This window comes from Trachypithecus francoisi, unplaced genomic scaffold (genome assembly GCF_009764315.1).
Source record: "Trachypithecus francoisi isolate TF-2019V2 unplaced genomic scaffold, Tfra_2.0 Lachesis_group15, whole genome shotgun sequence".
NCBI lineage: Eukaryota > Metazoa > Chordata > Mammalia > Primates > Cercopithecidae > Trachypithecus > Trachypithecus francoisi.
Genome location: NW_022681460.1, coordinates 89,043,509 through 89,065,145, shown reverse-complemented (window position 1 = coordinate 89,065,145; position 21,637 = coordinate 89,043,509). Strand labels below are relative to the sequence as shown.

General features: G+C 33.4%; 1 protein-coding gene across 7 annotated transcripts in view; it reads right to left on the bottom strand.

Annotated features, from left to right (window-relative positions):
* PTPRK (protein tyrosine phosphatase receptor type K) overlaps positions 1–21,637 on the bottom strand; it is a 572,798-nt gene that overhangs the window by 32,815 nt on the left and 518,346 nt on the right. For 2 of the 7 annotated variants that reach the window (XM_033235515.1, XM_033235517.1), the window contains exons 14-16: positions 12,791–12,929; positions 4,300–4,460; positions 2,409–2,444 (exon numbers count right to left, since the gene is read on the bottom strand). In XM_033235515.1, the coding sequence (XP_033091406.1) occupies positions 2,409–2,444; positions 4,300–4,460; positions 12,791–12,929 (336 nt within the window). The remainder of the gene's footprint in view (positions 1–2,408; positions 2,445–4,299; positions 4,461–12,790; positions 12,930–21,637) is intronic. The other 5 variants (XM_033235519.1, XM_033235521.1, XM_033235518.1 and 2 more) reach the window with 3 other exon arrangements.

Genomic DNA, 21,637 nt, shown 5'->3' with positions numbered 1-21,637 from the left:
AGCTGGAAGAAGGTAGCCAGGGCTCAGTGGAGCAGCCCCAGGGCTCAGTGGAGCAGCCCCAGAGCTCACTTTTACCTGCTGGAGTAGCAGAATATTTACAATTGAAAAAGGCTTAGTGAGAAACACAGAATTCACCCATATTCCAAATCTTACAGATGATTGTGTCCTAACATAAAATAGACAGTGTCATTTGTTTTGCATTAAACTTTAATACAGTAGTACAATGAGCAGTAAGGTCTTTAAAATCATCACATATGCATTATTAATCTCAATACATTTCTGCCTCATTAAACCACCTAATAATGTGACTAGTAGTGAGGGTACATGTACTAATCATTATCCTTATTATACATTTAAGAATAATAACTTGAAATACATCCTTGATTGAAAGGTTTTCTAGAGTTCTTTGCAATACACTTACCTGTTATAGGAACTTAAACCCAATGAAGCAGTAAAACACAAAAACCAAAAATATGAATCAATATGAAAAGTTTCTAAGCCCTTTTAAATCAGTAAGCATTGGCATTAAATAATATTTGAAGTGATTTCAGAAACTGCATTATAAATACAAAAACGATTGGATGCAAAACTCTAAAGACCACAATCCTAAGAATGATGAAAAATACAACATATCATTTCTACATCTAATATGATTAATGAGATAATTAGCTTTTAAAGAATGCCAATATATTTTTAAAACACGCTTGACTTTCAAAATTAAATAAAATGTATAATGAATGTTTATATAACTAGACTTCATGACTCTATTGTGTTAAATCTGACTTTCCTTAAACATGAAAATCCTTTTTCACAGGGAAAATTACTATAATAATTATTTATAGTTTATAAAACTCATACACATGATCTAATTTTCTCTTTATAATAAAATCCTGTGAAAAAGGTATGGTAGGAATTATTATACTGTTTTACAGATGGGAAAACAAAGATGTAAGGTATTTGTATGAGTTCATATTGTAAATCTACAGGAGGAATGAGACTTGGACTTTACATATGTGTAGAAAATTATTGTAATGAAACTTAGCATTGAAGCAACTAATTTTTTCCAATTAGTTATCAATATTTTAATTGAAATGTATTAACTTTATACTGACAGCATTCTACAGTGCTTAGCAGAAGATGACATTTTCGGAGGCATCTGATGTCTCCTTAATGATCCCCAGTGATCACCATTTATGGCTCCTCCCTGTGTGATCAGATCACTCCCTGGGGCAAATCCCCAGTTCACTTCTTAACCATTATTGGTGGACATCAAAGGGAGAGTGCAAGTCGAGATGAAGAACATTGACTTTTCAGATTATTTAAGAATATATATCCTTCATAGTAATTATAAAATTATAATTTTAAATATTTATTTTAGTGAATGAGAGGTATATTCTACCTGAGTTAGTTGTGTTGTTCCAAAATATTTTAAAAATTCAATTTAACTTTGATTGTATGGATAACAAAAATACAAGCATAAAATATGAGTTAAAGTTTTATGTTCACAAGAAATATTAAATATAAATAACAAACATGACATTTGGGAATTTACAAGATATATTTATGTGATAATTTCCATATTTCTTTGGTTAAAGCTTAACTAGAAACACTGGTAAAATTGATATGGAACCTATGAACATGTAGGCAAACTGGTTACTAATCATTGGTGTATAATTAGTCAAGGAATAGGGTGCAAGGTGGAATGAAACCCATTCCATTCTTAAATATATAGGTAGACTTAAAAAATAATATAATTTTACATCTGTAAAAGCCTTAATTGTCATTAGCAATAGCAGTTTTATTAGATGTTATACAGTGGTAACCCAAGTAGCTTGTTCTAAATTTCTTGAAAGGTAACACTACTTATCAGATAAGGTTCATGTAGAATGTCTAACCCCACATCAAGACTTTAGCAACTTTACCTACATTAAAATAGTCTTAATAAAGACAAAAGCTAAAGCAAATGCACATAATCCTAATGTTCACTTGTAAATTTGTTCTTTTGTGGTTATAAATTAGGAGGATTTAGAAACATTCCTTTCCATTAGGTAGACTTTTACATATAAACTAGTTATTCAAGCAACACTGGACCCTGAGATGTATGCATTTGGCTTCATTCTACTAATTTTGACATGTTAATATTAAGTTATACATTAAGGGCCATTGTACTTCTGCTCCAAATCTAACAACCAAGAATTAAAGAATACATTAAATAGCATGCCTTGTTAATTTGAAATCCACTAGATCTGATATTGGGTTGAACACAGTTGCTCTCTTTGATAATATTATGGCTGTCTATTTTCAAAATCAAGCTGCCTCCTGCACTGTAAATAATCTGTATGTGGGCAAACCCATGCAAGGAGGTGTGATCCATGCAATGAAAAGATGATAAAGATTTAGGGCCTCACCTAACACAGCAGTCGGTACAAGTGGATCATTGGGCACTGCAGGAAAACAAAGCTCATGAAGGAATATATTGCTCTAAAATTGTTTTTTAAAATCTTTTTTCTTTAAAATAGATTTTTGCTTTTTTAAGAAATATAATTATTAAATTTTCTCAGATTACTGTATTCTGCAAATGTAAAATTTTCTCTCCCAGCTTGCGTTATATCTAAACATCAAGAAAGGTGTATCTATAATTATAGTTCAGAACTCTGTTTAATTTAAAAAGCCAGAAGATCCAACCTGACATTACAAAAATTAAGGAAAAAAAACATGTATTTTAGATCTATCAAATGTAAGGTATTTAAAGAAATAATTATCTCATATTCATTCCAAACAATTTTTTTTCAGTTAGCTGTGGGAAATAGATTTAATCCTTTCTCTAAGTTCGTAAGTGGATATTTATAGTTACACTGCGGAATTCAAACTTTCAAATAAGGTCCTAACATAGGCAATAGATAGACAAGTTTGTGAAGCATGAATGCTTTCAAACCCTTAAGTGATTAAATATTAAATTAGTAGTTAAGGAGATGATACATCTTTATTTTCAGCAAAACTTACTTTCAACAGTAATAGTATTTTACATTTTTCTCCATCATTTATCTATAGTGAAATAAAAATAAAATAGATCTGAAAGGCACTGTCATGATTATAACTAAATTCCAAAATGACTCACGTATAGCATTCCTAACTACTAATTTGGTATACATATATACATAGAAAATGATGGGCTTCATTTTAGATCCAATAGTTACTGAAAAATTTCACCAAGCTGAACAATTCAGAAAAAGCCTTCCCTCTCTGAAAAGACATACAAGCATACAACCTACAACTACTTTGTTTTCAATCTTACTACTACATATGTTCATAGTTTGTATAGGAGATAATACTTCTATTGTTTCTTTGCTTATACCCATGTTTTCCAAATTGGGGTGTGCATATCTCTGAGATCTGAGCCAAATGTCATAAGGCCCAAGTTATACAAGGCCAGTATACTCAAGAGATATACGTGATTTGCCTGCTTCAAGCATCAATTTTACTTGAGGATTTGAAGAAACAAAGTTAGGCAATTTCACTTAAACTTAATTTTCTTAAACAGATGCACTATAGAACAGAATATAACATTCATATGAAATTTGAAAATAAACAGTCATATTGATTCTGGGGTAATTATTAAAGTCATCTGCTTTTAAACGGTACTTCAGTGGAAACATTTTAAAAGCCTTGCCTTCATAGACCAACATTAGGAATTTTCAAGACAGATGGATGGATGAATTTCACTATTCCTTGCAAATCCCCCAATTCAAGTACACTTTTGGACTTCACAGCAGATACTTGAGAGCATGTAGACTAACGTTTCCCTGAGTTAACTTTTCAGTATTGCAATTCTCCAGGAGTCTACAATATACTACTTTAATGGCATGATTTTACCTATGTCAATAATTCCCAGAATTACCGTTTCCTCTTATCTCAAAGGAGTCTTTCATCTTACACAAAGGAAGATGCAAATGGAAAAAGAATTATAAATTCTGACATGAACTAACTTTTTGTAGGCAATCATGTATTTTCACTTAAAGCAACGACATGTGCTATGGACTGAGTGGTATATGTTTGGAATATCTCTTATGATACAGTAATAAAATTCATAGAGTTTGAAGTTAAACTAAATCCAATATCAATCCTGATGAGAACCTTTCTTGTAAATTCCATAATATCCTCCATCTCTTTCTCTTCTTTCTAGCTGCTTCTCCCCTGACTTCCTTACTCTCTCTCATTATTCAAAAGGTAATGTGCAGAATTCAAAGTGAACTTAATGAGCCGTAACATCATTTATTAAAACTTTAATGAAAAACTTACATCTTGGACTAAAGTTATGTTGGTCCATGAAGGTGATGGAAAGAGGATCTTCTGCATGCAGAGTGCTCTGATCAGCGTAACTTCGATCCATTGCATTCACCATGTGAGTCATCTCCTGCCGAGTATTCCCCATGGCATCTTTGCGTTTTTTAGCAAGTTTGCTGCCAAGGCAAATACAAAACGGAATCCTTAGTGTTTGAGGCTTGAAGGAGAGCTAACACCAGCAATAAGTAGTTCAGGTGAGCCCGAGGATAATGTTACAAACATGGTTTAGAAACCCCAAGCACTGGTCACAATTTCAGGAATTAAGTTTGACATTCAAACAATTATATTTGTTCCTTGCTATAGAAGTATTTTGTCAGATGCATACTTCAATATTCAAGCTGTCAACCCAAATCTCTCATCATTTCCTGTATTTTATTCTCTTAAATATCATAAAATATAATTATGTTTATTAAAAGCAAAATAAATACCTCCTTACTAGAGTAATTCAATAAATATTTAAGCTAAAGTCAAGTTTTGATATTCCTCCTGGGTAATTAATTCTTTTGATCAACTTTTAGTTCCTTTTAGAAATAACATGACTAACTTTTCAAATCTGTTTTACTGTAGCCACCAAATTAAAACAAAGACATGTCCCATTCTTCATTCTCTGTGCTATTATTAAAAATGCAATGTGTAGCATTAATATATTTAGCAATATATTTACAGCATTAATCAGAAGCTAATCTGAAGACTTTTAGAATAAACCACTGCTAGAAAATTTCTAGTACACATGAATATATGGGATTAAATCATATACTGTGTAAGAAAAGTACTGAGAAAAGTTTTAAAAAATGGTATGCAAATTATCATCTTGGAATACTCACATGGTCAAATATTAAAAATGTGTTTTTTAATTAGAACCACATGACGTACTATCAACTAACTACAGCAATGCTTTATAAATGCAGAAAGGCATATGATTTAAGAGATTGGCTAATAACAGCATTAGAATTATGAACTACTCAAATATTGGCATGTTCATCTTACATGTCATGGATGTAAAATATATTTTAGTTCTTTGTGAATGTTACACATGAAACATCCAAGAAAAAGGGCTATTAAAGGCACATAAAATATTTAAATCACACTAACAAGAAAATTTATATATAAATAAAGGTACTCTAAAAGCCTGTAATAGACAAATTATGTTACTAAGTTTATGGCAGCAATTTATATTGCCTTGGAAATATTCTTTAGTTGTTTTAAGAACACCAATCCTCCACTAGATTATAAGCTAAGCCATTTTCTTCTGATCCTCATATTAATATCCAAACAAGAGTAAATGTACTACAAACATTACAAAGGCTCATTTAATAGACTGAGCTTATGTATGAAGGCTTCTCCTTTAAAACATAAATCTAGCAATTGGAGGACTGCTCCAGTGCAGGATATTTTTCTCTGAGAATTATAGTACTTGGCCTCAAGGCAGTACATACACAACACACACGACACGTATACACAGCAGATCTGACACTATGTTGTTTAAGATAGTCATAAGCTAAGATTTGAGGATGGAGATGGCTATTTTAGAAATAATAAATAACGATAATCACAGAATCACAGTATCGGTAATAAGAAAACAACGACAAAGTGTAACAAGAACTATCACCACCACCAACATAACTACCACGACACCATCACCACCATCATTTATTAGCAACATTTGCGCTACATATTCAAAGAACTATTAATCTTTTTCTAGGTTTGAGGGTAAAAATCCTTTATGAATATGTGGGTTGCAGACAGGTAGTATAAATGAGTGCTGCTGTCAGTGGCAAGATACCATAAGGAAGGGTAATGAAGAACCGGAAAGCAGTTTAGGGGCAACTTGCCTAAGTGACTACTGGTATTTGATCCCAGTGTTGAACTTCTGGCTTATTTATTTATTTTTTAAGACAAGTCATGGCCGGGCGCGGTGGCTCAAGCCTGTAATCCCAGCACTTTGGGAGGCCGAGACGGGCGGATCACGAGGTCAGGAGATCGAGACCATCCTGGCTAACTTGGTGAAACCCCGTCTCTACTAAAAAATATAAAAAATTAGCCGGGCGAGGTGGCGGGCGCCTATAGTCCCAGCTACTTGGGAGGCTGAGGCAGGAGAATGGCGTGAACCGGAGAGGCGGAGCTTGCAGTGAGCTGAGCTCCGGCCACTGCACTCCAGCCTGGGAGACAGAGCGAGACTCCGTCTCAAAAAAAAAAAAAAAAAAAAAAAAAAAGACAAGTCATGAATCTGATTGTTGATGTTAACTTTCTTGATTTTTTCAAGTGGTTCTATTTTTTGAAACAGTGTATGGGCCACATGAAACATCCTAAGGTCACATTTAGCCTACGGACTTTCACTTTCCAAACTTCCCGCTAGGCCATCATACAGGATGTTTGTTCTTTAACCTGCAACATTTTTTTGCCTGTAATATCTGGCTAACTTCTATCTGTTCGGTCTCAGTGTAATAGACACTTCATCAGGGAGGTTTTACATGACTGACTCTAAAACAGCCTTTCTCAAGTTAGGCTAGGTATTTTCTATACTACCACATTCTTCCCCTGTAATGAGTGTTATTGACTGAAAAGTGCGAATATCTTTCCATTGTTTTCCCCACTATGTGCTCCACAAAGAGAAGGATGATCTGCATAGCCTTGGCACTTGACTCTGTGTCCGGCATGTAACAGGCTTCAGTAAATACTTGTTGAATTGATGAATTAGGCCTGTTATATACTTGGCACTTTTCATTTGTTAACTCAATTCTCAGATCAATCTGCTGAAAAAGGCACAAGGATTCTAATTGTATAGATAAGTTCAATGAGGCTCAGGGGAGTTAAATAACTTGCCCAAGGTTATTTATCTAATAAGCAATGAAGAATGACTTGGTTCTAAAGCCTGAGCTCTTACACTGTATCTGGTTGCTTACACTTTTTAAATTGCCACATTTCAAAGTGGCACTACTTACTCTAGCAGTTGAACACTAGTTAATACACACCACTACTTACTCTAGCAGTTGAACACTAGTTGTTATAAATTTCAGCAAAATATGCAGAAAAAATATTTTGCCATTTGTAAATTTTAAAACAGCAAAAATTGCCTTAGGAAATAACTTCCCATCTATGTTTCTAGGATAAGAAGAATAAATTCATTTCTCAAAAAATATAAGAGACTGAACTGAATAAAAATAGCACTGAAATAAAAAACAAACTGAAATTTGGATTCAAAATAATGTTAAAATTTTGAAGATGGGCAGTTCAAAGTCAATAGAAAAGACAAATTTAAACCCTGAGGCTTTACTTTAAAATATGTGTAATTTATATGTATTTCATGATTGGAGAAAAACAAGAAGTAATGAATTTGTTAAATACATGACAGGTTTAAATTTTCATGCAATGAAGGACTTTAACTTTTCAGATTCACAAACCTAGATTAGTTGACAAATTATGGGGGAATATAACCTTTGTTAATATCTGCCAGCCATGAATTATGAGCTTGGTTTTTATACCTTAATCCTCACAACAACCCTGTGAGGTAGGCTTTCATTCAGGCTCTTCTAAAACAAAGAAAAATTAACATCAGTGTTAAGTGTTTTGATCAAAAACAGATAGTTACTATGACAATGCCAATGAATATTAGCTCAAAGATCACATCTGATTTTCTTTTAAGCTCTACTCTGATTTTTATCTATTTTTATCTTTAAAAATCCCTGTAATCCAGATAAGCATCACTAGGTATGGTTAAGCAGCCTTTAAAAGCATATCTCTGTGATAATCTCTGTAGTTATGATTAAAATTGCCAGTAACCCTATGTACTACAATAATATTAGTATAACCTGTTACATTGTCTGGAACACAGAAATGTTGTCTATCCATCAAAAAAGGAATCCCATTTTAACATCAGAGCTGCATCAGTGGTTAATGTTAAGCTATTGACAGTCTCATAATGAAATACTTATTGATTCCAGTATGTTTGATGCTTTGTCTCCTCCTGAGCAACGAGCATATATAATGTGCACTTCAGAACAGTTAAGCAATTCATTTTGCAACTAGTTTGAGTTTGACAGATGTGCAAATGACTTTCATTATCAAAGCAGCCAACAGCATAAACTTCTGCAGGTGGATGTATGGGTGGGCCATAAAGGGGGAAAGTGCTCCATCATTGTATGAAACGGTACAGTTGATTATCTCTGGCTTCATCAAACATAATTTAACAAGGATATTGTGATTCATCACAATAAGTTAGGAGCACTATTAGTGTACAGCTGCTTGGTTTAGCAGATTTTAGGAAGCAAAACTTTTATAATATTTGAAATGTTGGCAGAATTGTGTTATAGTCATGGAGAATCAAGACTCTTACAAAGGTTTTGTTGTAAAGCTAGCTTAAATTTACCTAGTGATTTAAATGCTGTGGGATATGTGCCCCAAACATACTTAATTTCAATCTTTAAACCTTGAAAGGTGGTGGATCAAATACTGGTCAAGCAAAGTCCAAGAATGCCTTGCTGTAATGTTCCCTTGATTTAGATGAAAAACTACTCCGGCATATTAGGTGATAAGCTGAAAATGACTCAGGAAGTAGAATGGACCATCTTCTCCATCCTTATCCAAATGAACAAACCATGCTTGAGTCTCGGAAGAGTTACAGACTTTGGAAGAGAAAAGGAGCAAGGCGATGCCTGTATCTGTTCCTAGTTCCTAGTTGACAAAGGTTTTTTTGGCTCTAGTTTTAGGAAACATTTGTCCTACTTAAGTTACAATAAACTCATTTTTTTTTTCTCTAAAAAGAATTTTTATTTCTTTGTTGCTGCAACACCATGATTTTTCTACCTTTTTTTTCTTTAACAAAAGCACAATGATTGCCTTAATGGCCAGACCAAAGATGTTCTGAAGTTATAACCCATCCTGGATTCCTAGAAATACAGAGAGAGATGTTATCACATGCAGACCTGAACTAATTTGCATCCTATGAAGGCATTTTGAGTGTTCCATAAATACACCACTTGGCTCATTTTGTCAGACATAACGATGCTACATAAAGATAGTGATTTGTGAGTTACAACCACTATCTCTTCTTTACCAGATGAGTGAAGTGTCATATTGCTAAGATAAGGTACAGGTTTAACTTTAGTAAATAAATGATGTTTTTGGCTCTAGACTAAAGCTACTTATGGAAAATTATAAATAAATTAAAAGTAGCTGGACAAACAGAAATACAATATCCCTTTTTAAAAAGATTGGCAAAATAGGTAATAAAGTTTATAGTTTTAGAGTCTGAAAAAACTTTTTTTTTAAATGTCACCAAAATTGCAAACATTCTGTTTTGTTTTTGAAAAGGGATACTGCATCCTTAACACATGTAAAGTTGTACATCACCCATTTTCTACTTACAGGTAGTAGGAGTAAGAATAGTAGCTCCTCCTGGCAAGCAAATCACAGACAGTGGAAAAAGAGAAGCAATGGTGAATGAAAAGCGTGACTCTGTCACATTCAATAAAGCAGAAAAATGTGCGTTAAAAAAGAAAAGAAAATAAAATAAAATTCATGTTTTTTTTGCTTTGCATTTCAATTTGCTCATGCATTGTTAGATTTTTTTTTTGCCATGCAATTAAACAGACATATGCAATTAAAAACAAAATTTAAAATACATAATTTGGAAAAAATAACATGCTGATATTTCTTATTGCCAAAAAATTGAAAAATTAAATGGATTGTGTATTTTCAACATGCAGTTAAGCATAATATCCATTACCATCTAAATATGTGACAGATGGAACAGCTGTGCATAGAACTTGTGTACTATATAGATTATTTTTCTTTAGATACAAAACATAAAGATTTACCACATTAATATATCATATATACAGAATAACACCTAAATTTCTACAAACAAGTTATTATATCTTAATGGTACATAGGTATATACATACGTTATGTGAATATACATATATACCATATACTATATATACACAAAGATACTTCTACAGTAGATGCATGTGAACATAATATCATACACAAACATTTACTGTATTGAAACATAATTTCAAATTTATGTTTGAGTTATTAATGTGTTCATGCTGTGCATGTAAAATATAATACACAACCAATGAAAAATGGCATACATTTGGAAATAATTGAATAGCGATTAAATTAAAAAAATGACATTGCGTTTTGAAAGATGCAATATCCCTTTTCTTAGCCTAAAAACTTACTTTATATATATCCTTAGCTGTAAAACTTTACTCAATTGAATTACACACCATCCTTTTGCAAAACAACCAAAAAGACATGGAACTGTTTTCCCCACAAGAAATATATCTACATATATTCATCCCAGTGAGGGATAAAGTCAAACTTAACACTAAATGTAGATAAGAGACTAAAGTAATTTGTTTTTCCATTATTTTTATTATAAATTTATATATTAAAAGGGAAACATTTTATATTAATAGTTTTAAGCTATACTTGATGATAATATCCAATGCAATGCTGCTATATCTATACTTTTTTATATGTATGATAAACATACTTGTGATTAAAGCATACATGTTACATGTGTGACACATGGTGCATATGAGTAAAAGTCATTACAAAGTGGCTTTGGTAAGTAAGAAATTCAAGTAATATAGATATACATACTATATATTAGAAGGTAACATATCTAAATAATGAAACCTGATCTCTCTATAAAAGTGCAGGTTTTCCTGGATATAAAGGTGATGGTGAGGAACAGAAGCAAAAGCCCTAGCATACTTTCTATCAAAAGACAATCAAAGCATAATTATGAAAGCTCAAATGTTAAATATTTTAATAGAGAGGCTCATTAACTTAACCATTTAATATATGAACCAGAAAATCAAGTTGTCATATTATACAATTTTAGAGAGCTGTCAGAGCATTTTATCTTCCCCCAAAATCTTGCTTAGTGATGGTTTTAGCATACTTTAGGAAGTTTATTTTTCAATTTTTTTTTTCATTATTGCTAAATCAGAGGCCTGGATAGGGAGGGTTATCAAGACAAATGAATGCTTTCAAATAAAACTGAACAGCCCAATTCTAACTGAATATGAGGACATAATTAGAAGTCACTTTCATGTTTATATCCAATCTGAAGAACATTGTTAAACAATGTTTGTTAAATTTGCTCTCTAAACTGTTTACTTAAGTCTCCAAATACAAATTTAAACTAAACAGAGACATAAGGTCTGAAGGTTACATTTGGTGATTTTTATTGATCTTTACTGGCAAATTTTTATTGCTAAAATACTTAAAACTTTTGCCTCACATATGATGTATTTTCCAACCACAGAGGGAGACAACAGCAAGAGAAAGCACTATTTGGGGAAAGCACGTATGTAGCTAATTTAACACAAAACACTATAATGCATACCTAATGTTTCTAATGCAGATGTGTCTTCTCCAACATATATATCTCCAGGGGATAATCGTAAAGAGGCAATATATTAAAATAAACTCTGATGGAATCATTAAAACATGTAGTATGAGTCTTATCTATAATGTTAATGCTTTATTTCAAGTATAAAATAAGTATAATAGTAAACTAGATAATTTAATGTAATATAAGAAACCATTTATTATATTTTTCAATAGAATTCATTGATTACAACCACTTCTATATACCACACTATTTTAGGACTGTACTTTTGCTTATAAAGATTTTTTTTTAAAGTCTTTCCAAATTGTAGCATTATTCCAAATACACAATGGGAAGGATTAGAGTGCTATATTAGTTTCCAAGACAATGCCTTACAGATTTATGACATTTTATATAATGTAAAACAGCTGAAATTACAAAAACTGTGTACTTTGAAAGGCTTTTCATCAGGAATATACTTTGGTCTCCAGAGCAAAGCTCAGTTTAAATTCCAGCAGGTCTTAATATCGTCAAGTAATTCCAGAAGATGGTGATAATGGTTGATATAGTATAAAAAGTTAGTGTTCAATTAAAACAATTTACTCTCTATTTTAAAAGGCTAAAATTTTTAGTCAATGAATATTTAATGTACAATTTTACTAAATAATATTTATATTCTTCTCATATCTTATTTGTAGCCAAGATGTAGAAAAATACATTAAAAGAGCATAAAATAATTCCTAGACCACAGCCCAAGTATCACAATAAATCCATATTTTGCCACTGTTAATAATAACACTTCAAATACAAGACAAATTATCTCAAGTACCTTTGCATTTGAGAAATTTAAATTCAGATATTAATTTCTAGATCAACTTAACAAAAATCATATGTTTTATATCCAAAATTAAATTGCGAATAACCAAATAAGAATTTATTAGAGAGCATGTCCAATAGACTCAGGTGCTGACAACATTGTTAAAATTAAAAGTTTCTTCTTCTTGTTTGTTCTAATTTAAAGGATCTTGAGAAAAACAGGTTTTTAAAACCAGTGACATAAATGGTACGTGAGGAGGACCGGACAATATTAGGCCTTACCTCTTTTTTACAATTAATATGACAACTAGGAGAAGGAGGATGAACACCAAAATTCCAGCACTAATTCCTGCTATTTTCACGACTCTGTCTGTCTGCTTGGCGGGATCTGGGATCACTTCTGGTTCTTCTGTTGCTGCTGCTAAATGAATTTAAAAAAATCAGTTACGGAAAGAAGCTAATAATCACAGAAAAAAAATTATTCCCAGTAATCACCCCCAATAAACACAACTTGTTTACTGTATATTAATAAAAATAATTTCACAATGTAAATACAGAAGCATGCTAAAATACAATATGAGATTTAGGGTCGAGGTAAGGAAATCTTTCTGACAAGAGGTTTTGTTAATACAAAAAATAAAACAAACCTCCGAAATAAATATCAAAGAGAATGATGAACTAGTTTTCCCCAGGTGTCCTTGAAAGTCAGAACATAAAGTTTTCTAGCAACTAGTATATTGGAAAGAAATGGGGTCAGATTTAGAGGTTTATCAGTCAATTCAGCAAATGCTTCTTGACTCAAATGCCAGGTGGTATGCTTGGTGCTTTAAGGCAGTAGTAATGACACTTGTTTGGGACAGAAGGGTTAAGTTTAATAAATGTCTAGTATAACTGCTAGAAGCATGAGTTTATGATTTAATATATATAATTTGAGATGAATAGTTGAGTTGGCACAAGAGGAGAATAGGCAAAGAAAAACAAACACATCAAGGAATATTTCACATTATTTTATTAAATAAAACCCAGATAATAAACTTGAGAAACAACTTGGAGAAGATGATTATTTTTAAAAACTTCTTTGTATGCCCTAACTTCCTTTCTTCCTGAAAACCATCTGACTACTCATCATACACACAATCAATTAAAATTATAAACTTTAACTCCTTTACAAGCCCCAGTAACTCTCTGCGGACATTTTCCTTTTACCTCATTTACCTTGAAAATTGACAAGGAAAGTATTATTACCTACACTTTATCGATAAAGGAACTGAGGCTTAGAAAGATAAGGATAGTTTATAAATTGCTCCAGAGCAAAGAAAAAATCTAATATATCTTCTGTTTTTTAATGCACAATTTCTCAATGTTTCCAAATCCATGGCTCCTACTGCTAAAAATTGGTGTAACAAGAGTCCAGGTGATTCGCAGGATTAGACACATTTGGGAAACTGCCTTGAAGCACCCAGCACAGCGCCTTGCACTTGGAGTCAAGAGATGGTGTCCACATGAACAGACACACAAAGAAATCTCTAAACCTAACCTCGTATCTTTCCAATGGACAATTTGTTTTTTTTTTTTTTTTTTTTGAGGCGGAGTCTCGCTCTGTTGCCCGGACTGGAGTGCAGTGGCCGGATCTCAGCTCACTGCAAGCTCCCCCTCCCGGTTTACGCCATTCTCCAGCCTCAGCCTCCCGAGTAGCTGGGACTACAGGCGCCTGCCATCTCGCCCGGCTAGTTTTTGTATTTTTAGTAGAGACGGGGTTTCACCGTGTTAGCCAGGATGGTCTCGATCTCCTGACCTCGCGATCCGCCCGTCTCGGCCTCCCAAAGTGCTGGGATTACAGGCTTGAGCCACCGCGCCCGGCCGACAATTTGTTAACTAGCTCTTAAAAATCAATCATTTGTCTACATTCTGATCCTTTCTTCTTCTTTTTTTTTAATTTCTGTTTTATTTCTTAAATTATTCAGAAAACAGTTTTCCCACCAGCCACAGATTCTGCCAAAAGGAGACTGTTGAGATTAACTATTAATTTCTCAAAGTAAGAAATCTAACAGAAAAAATACATCTAATGTAAATATTGTTATATAAAATGGTAATTTAAAGCTAAACCGGTGAGAAAGACATAGTTCAAATAAAAGCATCAGAACCGTTAACTTTGTAAAACAATTCACTATAACTGTCTTAATTTATCTTATTTCAATTGCATAAAAACTTCTCCATAGACTAGATTTGGTAACTATTATTCTCAAGCTGAAAAAGCAAGCCTTTGGCTGGTATATTTTGGGAAACTAAGGAAGATTCCCTTTCTGACTTGACACTTTCCATATATTCTGGCTGTAGGGAATTTCTAACCTCATAATTATGAACAGAGGTACCTCAAGGCTTTCAAATTATTTTATGGTTCAGTTTACCAAAACATGTAGTAAATATGTTAGAAATCTTTTCCTTTCCAGGGCAACTTTAGAAATAAATACATATATCTATATCTCTATAGATGTAGCTATTGAAAACAGGTGGAATATATTACAAAGTTGAATTAAAAAACCTAAAAGGAACATAGTCATTGCTTGTAACTCTTAAATTACATTGGTTTGGCAGAGATACTACTTCAAATAGGAAGAGAAACAGAATGTTTAATGTAGAAATCCCTAGAAAAAAAGCCTTAGTCCATGCAACAAATCATCATTATTCACCAATCAAAGACTACTTTCTTCAGGTTCTGTGAGACACTTGGCTTTCAGGGGCTAATGATAATGATCCCTTAGTGATTTTCTGACATATCTGAGTTATAGAATCAAATGTTTCTGAAAATTCTCTGGAAGAGCAGTTCTTGCTTAATGAGGTCAGCATTTTTCATAACAGTTAAAATACATGCTATTATGGTATAATTTTCTAAATATATTATACTATGAGTGGCATATGCTACATTTTACAAAAATCTTCAGAGATGCTTCTTCCCCACCAGAAGCAGATAATGTATATGGGTACAAACATAATATATATAATTATGTAAAACTATCATCATGAAGTAAGAACAGCAGCTTTAATACTACTACCTAGATTTAGTAATAAAATAACAAAGCTGACATGAGGGTGATGGGTCAAACAATTTCAAAGTTAGGGGATGAAGAAATTTTTAAGGTTTTACAAGTAATACAGATAGGTTAATGAATTCATGTAAACATATTTCCAGAAATAAAAAGCCAAATCTGAAAGTAACTTTTTTAACATAGATAGATACTAAAACGCTTGCAAGTGTACCAAGAGTACAAAGCATTAAGACTTTCATAATCTATTGAGCAAATCAGAGATATTACTTTAAAGTCATAGTCTATATGTCTTTGTTAAAGACTGGACTTCAATTCACATTCACCATGTGGTTAATGAAGGAAAAAAAGCCCATTAAGTTATTTGTTTGAGTTGGGTAAGGCTGCCTGTCTGTCATGATGACAATTCTTGTGCCAAGAGTTGTTCACTAATCTTCAACATAATTATTAAACTGAAGTATAGAAGTCTAATCAAATTCTCCAAGTACACGTGATTTGGTGGTTGTTTTCCTTAATTGTGAATTCTCCTCAAAGTCTTTAGCGGTGACATTTATTATTATCATTACTATTACTACCATGAACAGTAGTTTTCACTAAATATGTCTGTATAGATTTATTAGTTTGGATATTTTAATCACATGTATCTTTTAAAGTTCTTGACCTGCTATAATCGGGGAACATAAATATCCTATTTAAAATCATTCAAGCTTAGAAGATTCATTAAAGGAAATACAACCAGTAGCCCCTAAGTGAGCATTTTCCATTTTCTTCAAAGAGAGCAAAAAGCTATTAATAGTGGTGGGGCCCCTGATTTCTGTTTATAACTTATGCACATACACAAAGACAATGTGGAGCACCGTTTTCAGAAAAGCTTTCCTTCACCATAAATCTTTACCTTTTTTTATCTGTCAAAGAACATATAAGGAATCCCCAGTGTTCAGAAGCGAAGAGCAGCATAATTCTTTGTATAGTGAGAAAAAAAACTAAGGCACAATTTTATTTTCATTGAGCAAATTTCTAGGATGCATTTTGGGGGGGCAAAAATAGCCAAAGTGATGTCATCAATTGTGTCTTTTCCCCCAGTACTTAAAAATGAAATAGCTTTAAAGTCACACAAATTTACCTTACAAATTACAACTATTTTAATAGCTGTGATTAGACAAATTCATTCTTCTACTTTCATAATGGACATTAGAGATAGAAGCCTCTAAGTACAATGTATTAAGTAATCTTATTGTGTCTTTGGATATATTATTGTCACTCAAATTCTGCAAATACTCCTGATATTTCATTAGCACTTTCTTCCTTTCTAAGTTATAGATCTGAGAAACTGTTCCCACTCATGTCCCAATCATTCTTTAAAATCCTACCAGCAGGCTATGTCCCCATCCATGCCAAACCACCATAACCAATGTTTCTAATGACTTGCTAGTTTCTGGATTCAATGTGTACTTTTCTATTCTTATTTTATGTGACCTCTTAATAGCATGTGACATTCCTGTCTACTCCCTCTTTCTTGCAATACCCTTTTTCTGGGACTTCCACGAACTTGGGTACCTCCTAGTTTTCTTGGACTCTGGTCTCTCCTTTCCAGATTTTTATTTGCTCATCCCTTAAAAATAGGTGCCCCTTTGAGTTCCTCAGGGACCTATGCCTCTTGACACTGTGTTCCATACTTTTTGGCTTGGTGATCTTATCCATTTTTATCTCTTTAGTTACTGTCCTGATACCTGATCACTCTCTAATCGATGTATCTCTGAATAAAAGTTGCAACCCAAATTCCTGACCCAAGGAGTCATGTGATTAATATGTCTTCAGGTCAATGTATGACAGTCACCTTAAGCACACCATGTCCAACCTGAACTCATAATTTTATCTCATGCCAGTTCTTTTTCAAGTGTATCCCCTTTCAGTAAATGGCAAAACTATTCATACAGTTCTTCAAGCCAGAAATGTATGCATCATTCTTGAATCCTCCACTTTGCTTATCTCTAGGATTAACATTTATCATTCAAATTGGGATGTTTTTGAAGGAAAACAAAAACTGGAATTATCTTGGGCAAACTGGAATGCACAGTCACTTTCTCACACAATGAGTTACAAAATTACTACTTCCTAAATATTCTTTGTCTTCACTTTTCCCATTCCCACTGCTACTACCTTCACTCAGATCAGTATCATCTCTCAGCCAGATCACACAGCAGCCACCTATGTTTAATCTCTGAATATACTGTCTGCCTATTCCACCTCAAAACCCACATTGTGGCCGGGCGCGGTGGCTCAAGCCTGTAATCCCAGCACTTTGGGAGGCCGAGACGGGCGGATCTCGAGGTCAGGAGATCGAGACCATCCTGGCCTACACGGTGAAACCCCGTCTCTACTAAAAAATACAAAAAAACTAGCCGGGCGTGGTGGCGGGCGCCTGTAGTCCCAGCTACTCCGGAGGCTGAGGCAGGAGAATAGCGTGAACCCGGGAGGCAGAGCTTGCAGTGAGCTGAGATCCGGCCAGTGCACTCCAGCCTGGGCGACAGAGCAAGACTCCGTCTCAAAAAAAAAAAAACCCACATTGTAGCACAAGTATTTTCTAGGATTTCAACTGTATCATATCACTGCACTGATTAGAGCCCTCCAATAGCTTCCCATTGCTGTTAAGGTAAAGCCCATGAAAGCAGAAACCATATTTATTTTGCTCACCATTGAATTTCTAGTAGGACCTAAAAAGGAGCAATACAACAGAAAATATTAGCTGTATAAATGAAAGAATGTCACTATGCCTGCCTAAGGTAGGTTATATTGGCATATAGAAAATCAGTTACCTCCTTAAAAAACACAAGGATGTCTCTGATCAGACAAATCTCTTACTGTTGTGGATATTAACATAAGGTGAACTTGACACAAACATTTTTGAGTCGTCTCTGGAAATTTCAAGCCCCTTTGTTACATTCCTTTATAGAGCTAACCGTTTCCACCATCTGTCACCACCTATCGCCAAGCCACTGTGCAAGAAAAGTCCAGTGTCACCAAAAGCACAAGGGATTGGATCAGCAAGACCCTGTTTTGATTCTTATCTCATTCTCTTATCTGTTGTGTGACAATGAGCAAGTGAGAATCTTTTAGAGTGAATGCCTTCATCTATAAAATAAAATTAATAACATTACCCATCTTGTGTAGCTTTTAGGAATATCAAGTAACATAATGGTGTGAAAGGTTTCCATAAACTAAAACACATGGGATAGTAGAAATAGGAGTAGATGCTGCTGCTCTAGGTAGAGATAACCTAGATGTCAGTTCTTTGGGTCCATTATATAGAAATGAAAAACTATGAATAGGAAAAATGAAATTATCGACAAACAGCTTTTAAAAATATCTTAGCTCCCTATTATATAAATATACAATGACAGGTTGTGTAAAGCACGTGTTACTTATCACACAGGCTGCCACAGTGGAAGCCTAAACCTTATGGATGTCTTGAAGTGTGTATTATTTAACTCAATGATCCTTTTAAGTAATGTGGCTTCTTCATCGCATGTGATCTTATGAAACTTGCCCAGTATCAGATCACGGACTAAAACAGGGTCCACCAGAGATTTTATTGGTGAGAAAAGAGAGCAGCTAAATGCCATGTGCTTTAACAGTAGTTGGAAAATAATTTATTCTCCTTTAATAATGATATGGATGCAACCCAAATATTTCCAATGTGGAAAATAGTGCAAAAGTCTATGAAGACTTTAAACAACTAAGAAATAAAATTACAGATTAATAATGCAGATATTGGAAATTAATTTTACACTGCTTAAGGCATCTTCTAGTCTTAAGAGTCTCTAAATTAGTTTTGGTTTTAAAAACACAGCTCAAAATGCTATATAAAATTCTGAAGTGACAGAAATATGTTTTAAGAAAGCAATAAAGTAAGTATGTTTTAGGAATGTATATAATGGTAAAAAAAACATGTAAAATATTATTTTGTTTCATAGTAATGAAGAATAAATATTTTAATGTGCATATTAATTTTTCATCAAGTCTCCCATTAAATTCATTCAATTAGGTAAAATAGAGCGTTAGTGTACTGTCTTACTTCTTAAACACAGTTGATTCTATCTCCTTAGTTCTCTCTGAAACTGGTTCTGAATTCTCCACCCCACCTTCGACTGCCTTCAGGACCCAGTCTTGTTTTTTCACTAGTCCTCCTGCTTCCCATGTTGGCTACCTCAGATTTGTCCTATATATTGCTAGTTGGATGAGTTTTCTAAAATGTAAATGTGAAGAAATGACTACATTGTTTTACATTCAAGAGGAAAAGGCAAAAGTTCTGACACATAAGGCCTTTCACAAGCAGGCTCCAATCAGCATTTTCAACCTCGTCCTCTGAGACACTTCCATTCATATACTCTTATCATAAAAATCCTTCCACCATTTCTCAAATACTATTTACTCTATTTTAGGACTTGGCAAACTATGGTCCTTGGGTTGTATCCAGCTCATTTTGATGAAACAAAGATTGTAAATATTAAACTTTACAAGATAATACACCAAACTGTTACCAATTTATATACCCACCAGCATTGTATGCCAACCCCATTTAAATGATATCTTACCACAGTAGTGTATGCCAACCCCATTTAAATTATATTAAATTATATCTTACCACTTTGTATTCTCAGCCTTCTTGATTTTCTACTTGAGCAGTAGAAAATGATATGTAATACATATTTGATTACTATTAAATGACTTTTTGAGATACTTGAAACATCTCTACCTGTTTTTTTCTCTGAAATGTTCAGTATATAGCTTTGACTGAAATTTGTATTACAAATATCTTCTCCTATCAGACTGCATAAGGGATGAAAACCATCCTTTCCCTTTAAGATGTTAAAAGTTCATGGCTAGGACCTCTATTACAAAAGACAGATTAAGAAGAGAAAAATACAAATTTATTAATATAAGTTTTACAAGACATGGTAGACTTCATAAGGAAATGAAGAACTAATGCAACAGTTAAACCCGAGTGTTTTTATAGTAGGTTTCATGAAGGGTGACGTTATAAAGGACGATGACAGGGTAAAGAGTATGAGTTAGTACAGTAAACCGCAGAAAACTTAGCAAGGCCTGTTTGTTCAGATTCTTCTCTGTGTCCCTTATCTTTGGAAAGAAGGGTGCTTTTTTTCCCCCCTAGTTATAAGGAGGACACTTCTCATATGAGGGTCTTATGATCTGCTTCGAGGGAAGGTCAGAGAGATCTTCCTGTTTCTGTCACTTTCTCAAATTGTTTTCAGGTTAACATATTCAGTATGCTAAGGTGCCATATTTTGGGGTAAGGTGTCCTGAAAGCCATCAGTTGCTTTTCTTCCCACTTTACTTATGGCATGAATAACAGCTATTAATTTTAATGAAGTCAAATATATCAATCTTTTTTATGGTTAGGGTCTATTCTTTAAGAAGTCCCCTTCAAACCTGAGTTTTTAAAAATTTCTCTTTTTTATTTGAAAGTTTTAAGAGAGTCCAAGATGTATAGTAGAAAGCTGTTTCAGGTCCTCCTCCCTCCCCACATACATACCCAGTTACCTGTGCATAACTTTTGAATTGATCCAATGATCTACACAGCCACTTCTGTCCTATATCAAAATTACATAAGTACATGAGTCACTTTCTGGATTTTCCATCATATTCTTGGAGGAAATAAACTATTCTGTGCTGATAGTACATGATTTCAATTACTATAGTTCTGTAATATATTGTATATATGATGGAGATATCCCCAGGCATAGTTCTCTTCTTCTTGAGCATCTTAGCCCTTTTTTCTGTTTTGTTCTGGGTAACTTCTTCAGATTTAAACTCTAGCTAATAAATTATCTCTTCATTTTGCCAAATCTGCTATTAAGTCTATCCAAAGGGTTATTTTTAAATTTGAACAATTATGCTTTACCTTTCTACAAGTTCCATTTGGTTCTTGTTAAACGGTTCTTTGTTTAGTTATTTCTGATAGCACCATGTTAATCTTTATGATTTGCACTTTATTTCTTTAGAGGTTTTGTACAAGGATTTGTATTTGACAATCTCCATACCTGTAGTTTTTTTGAGGATTTAC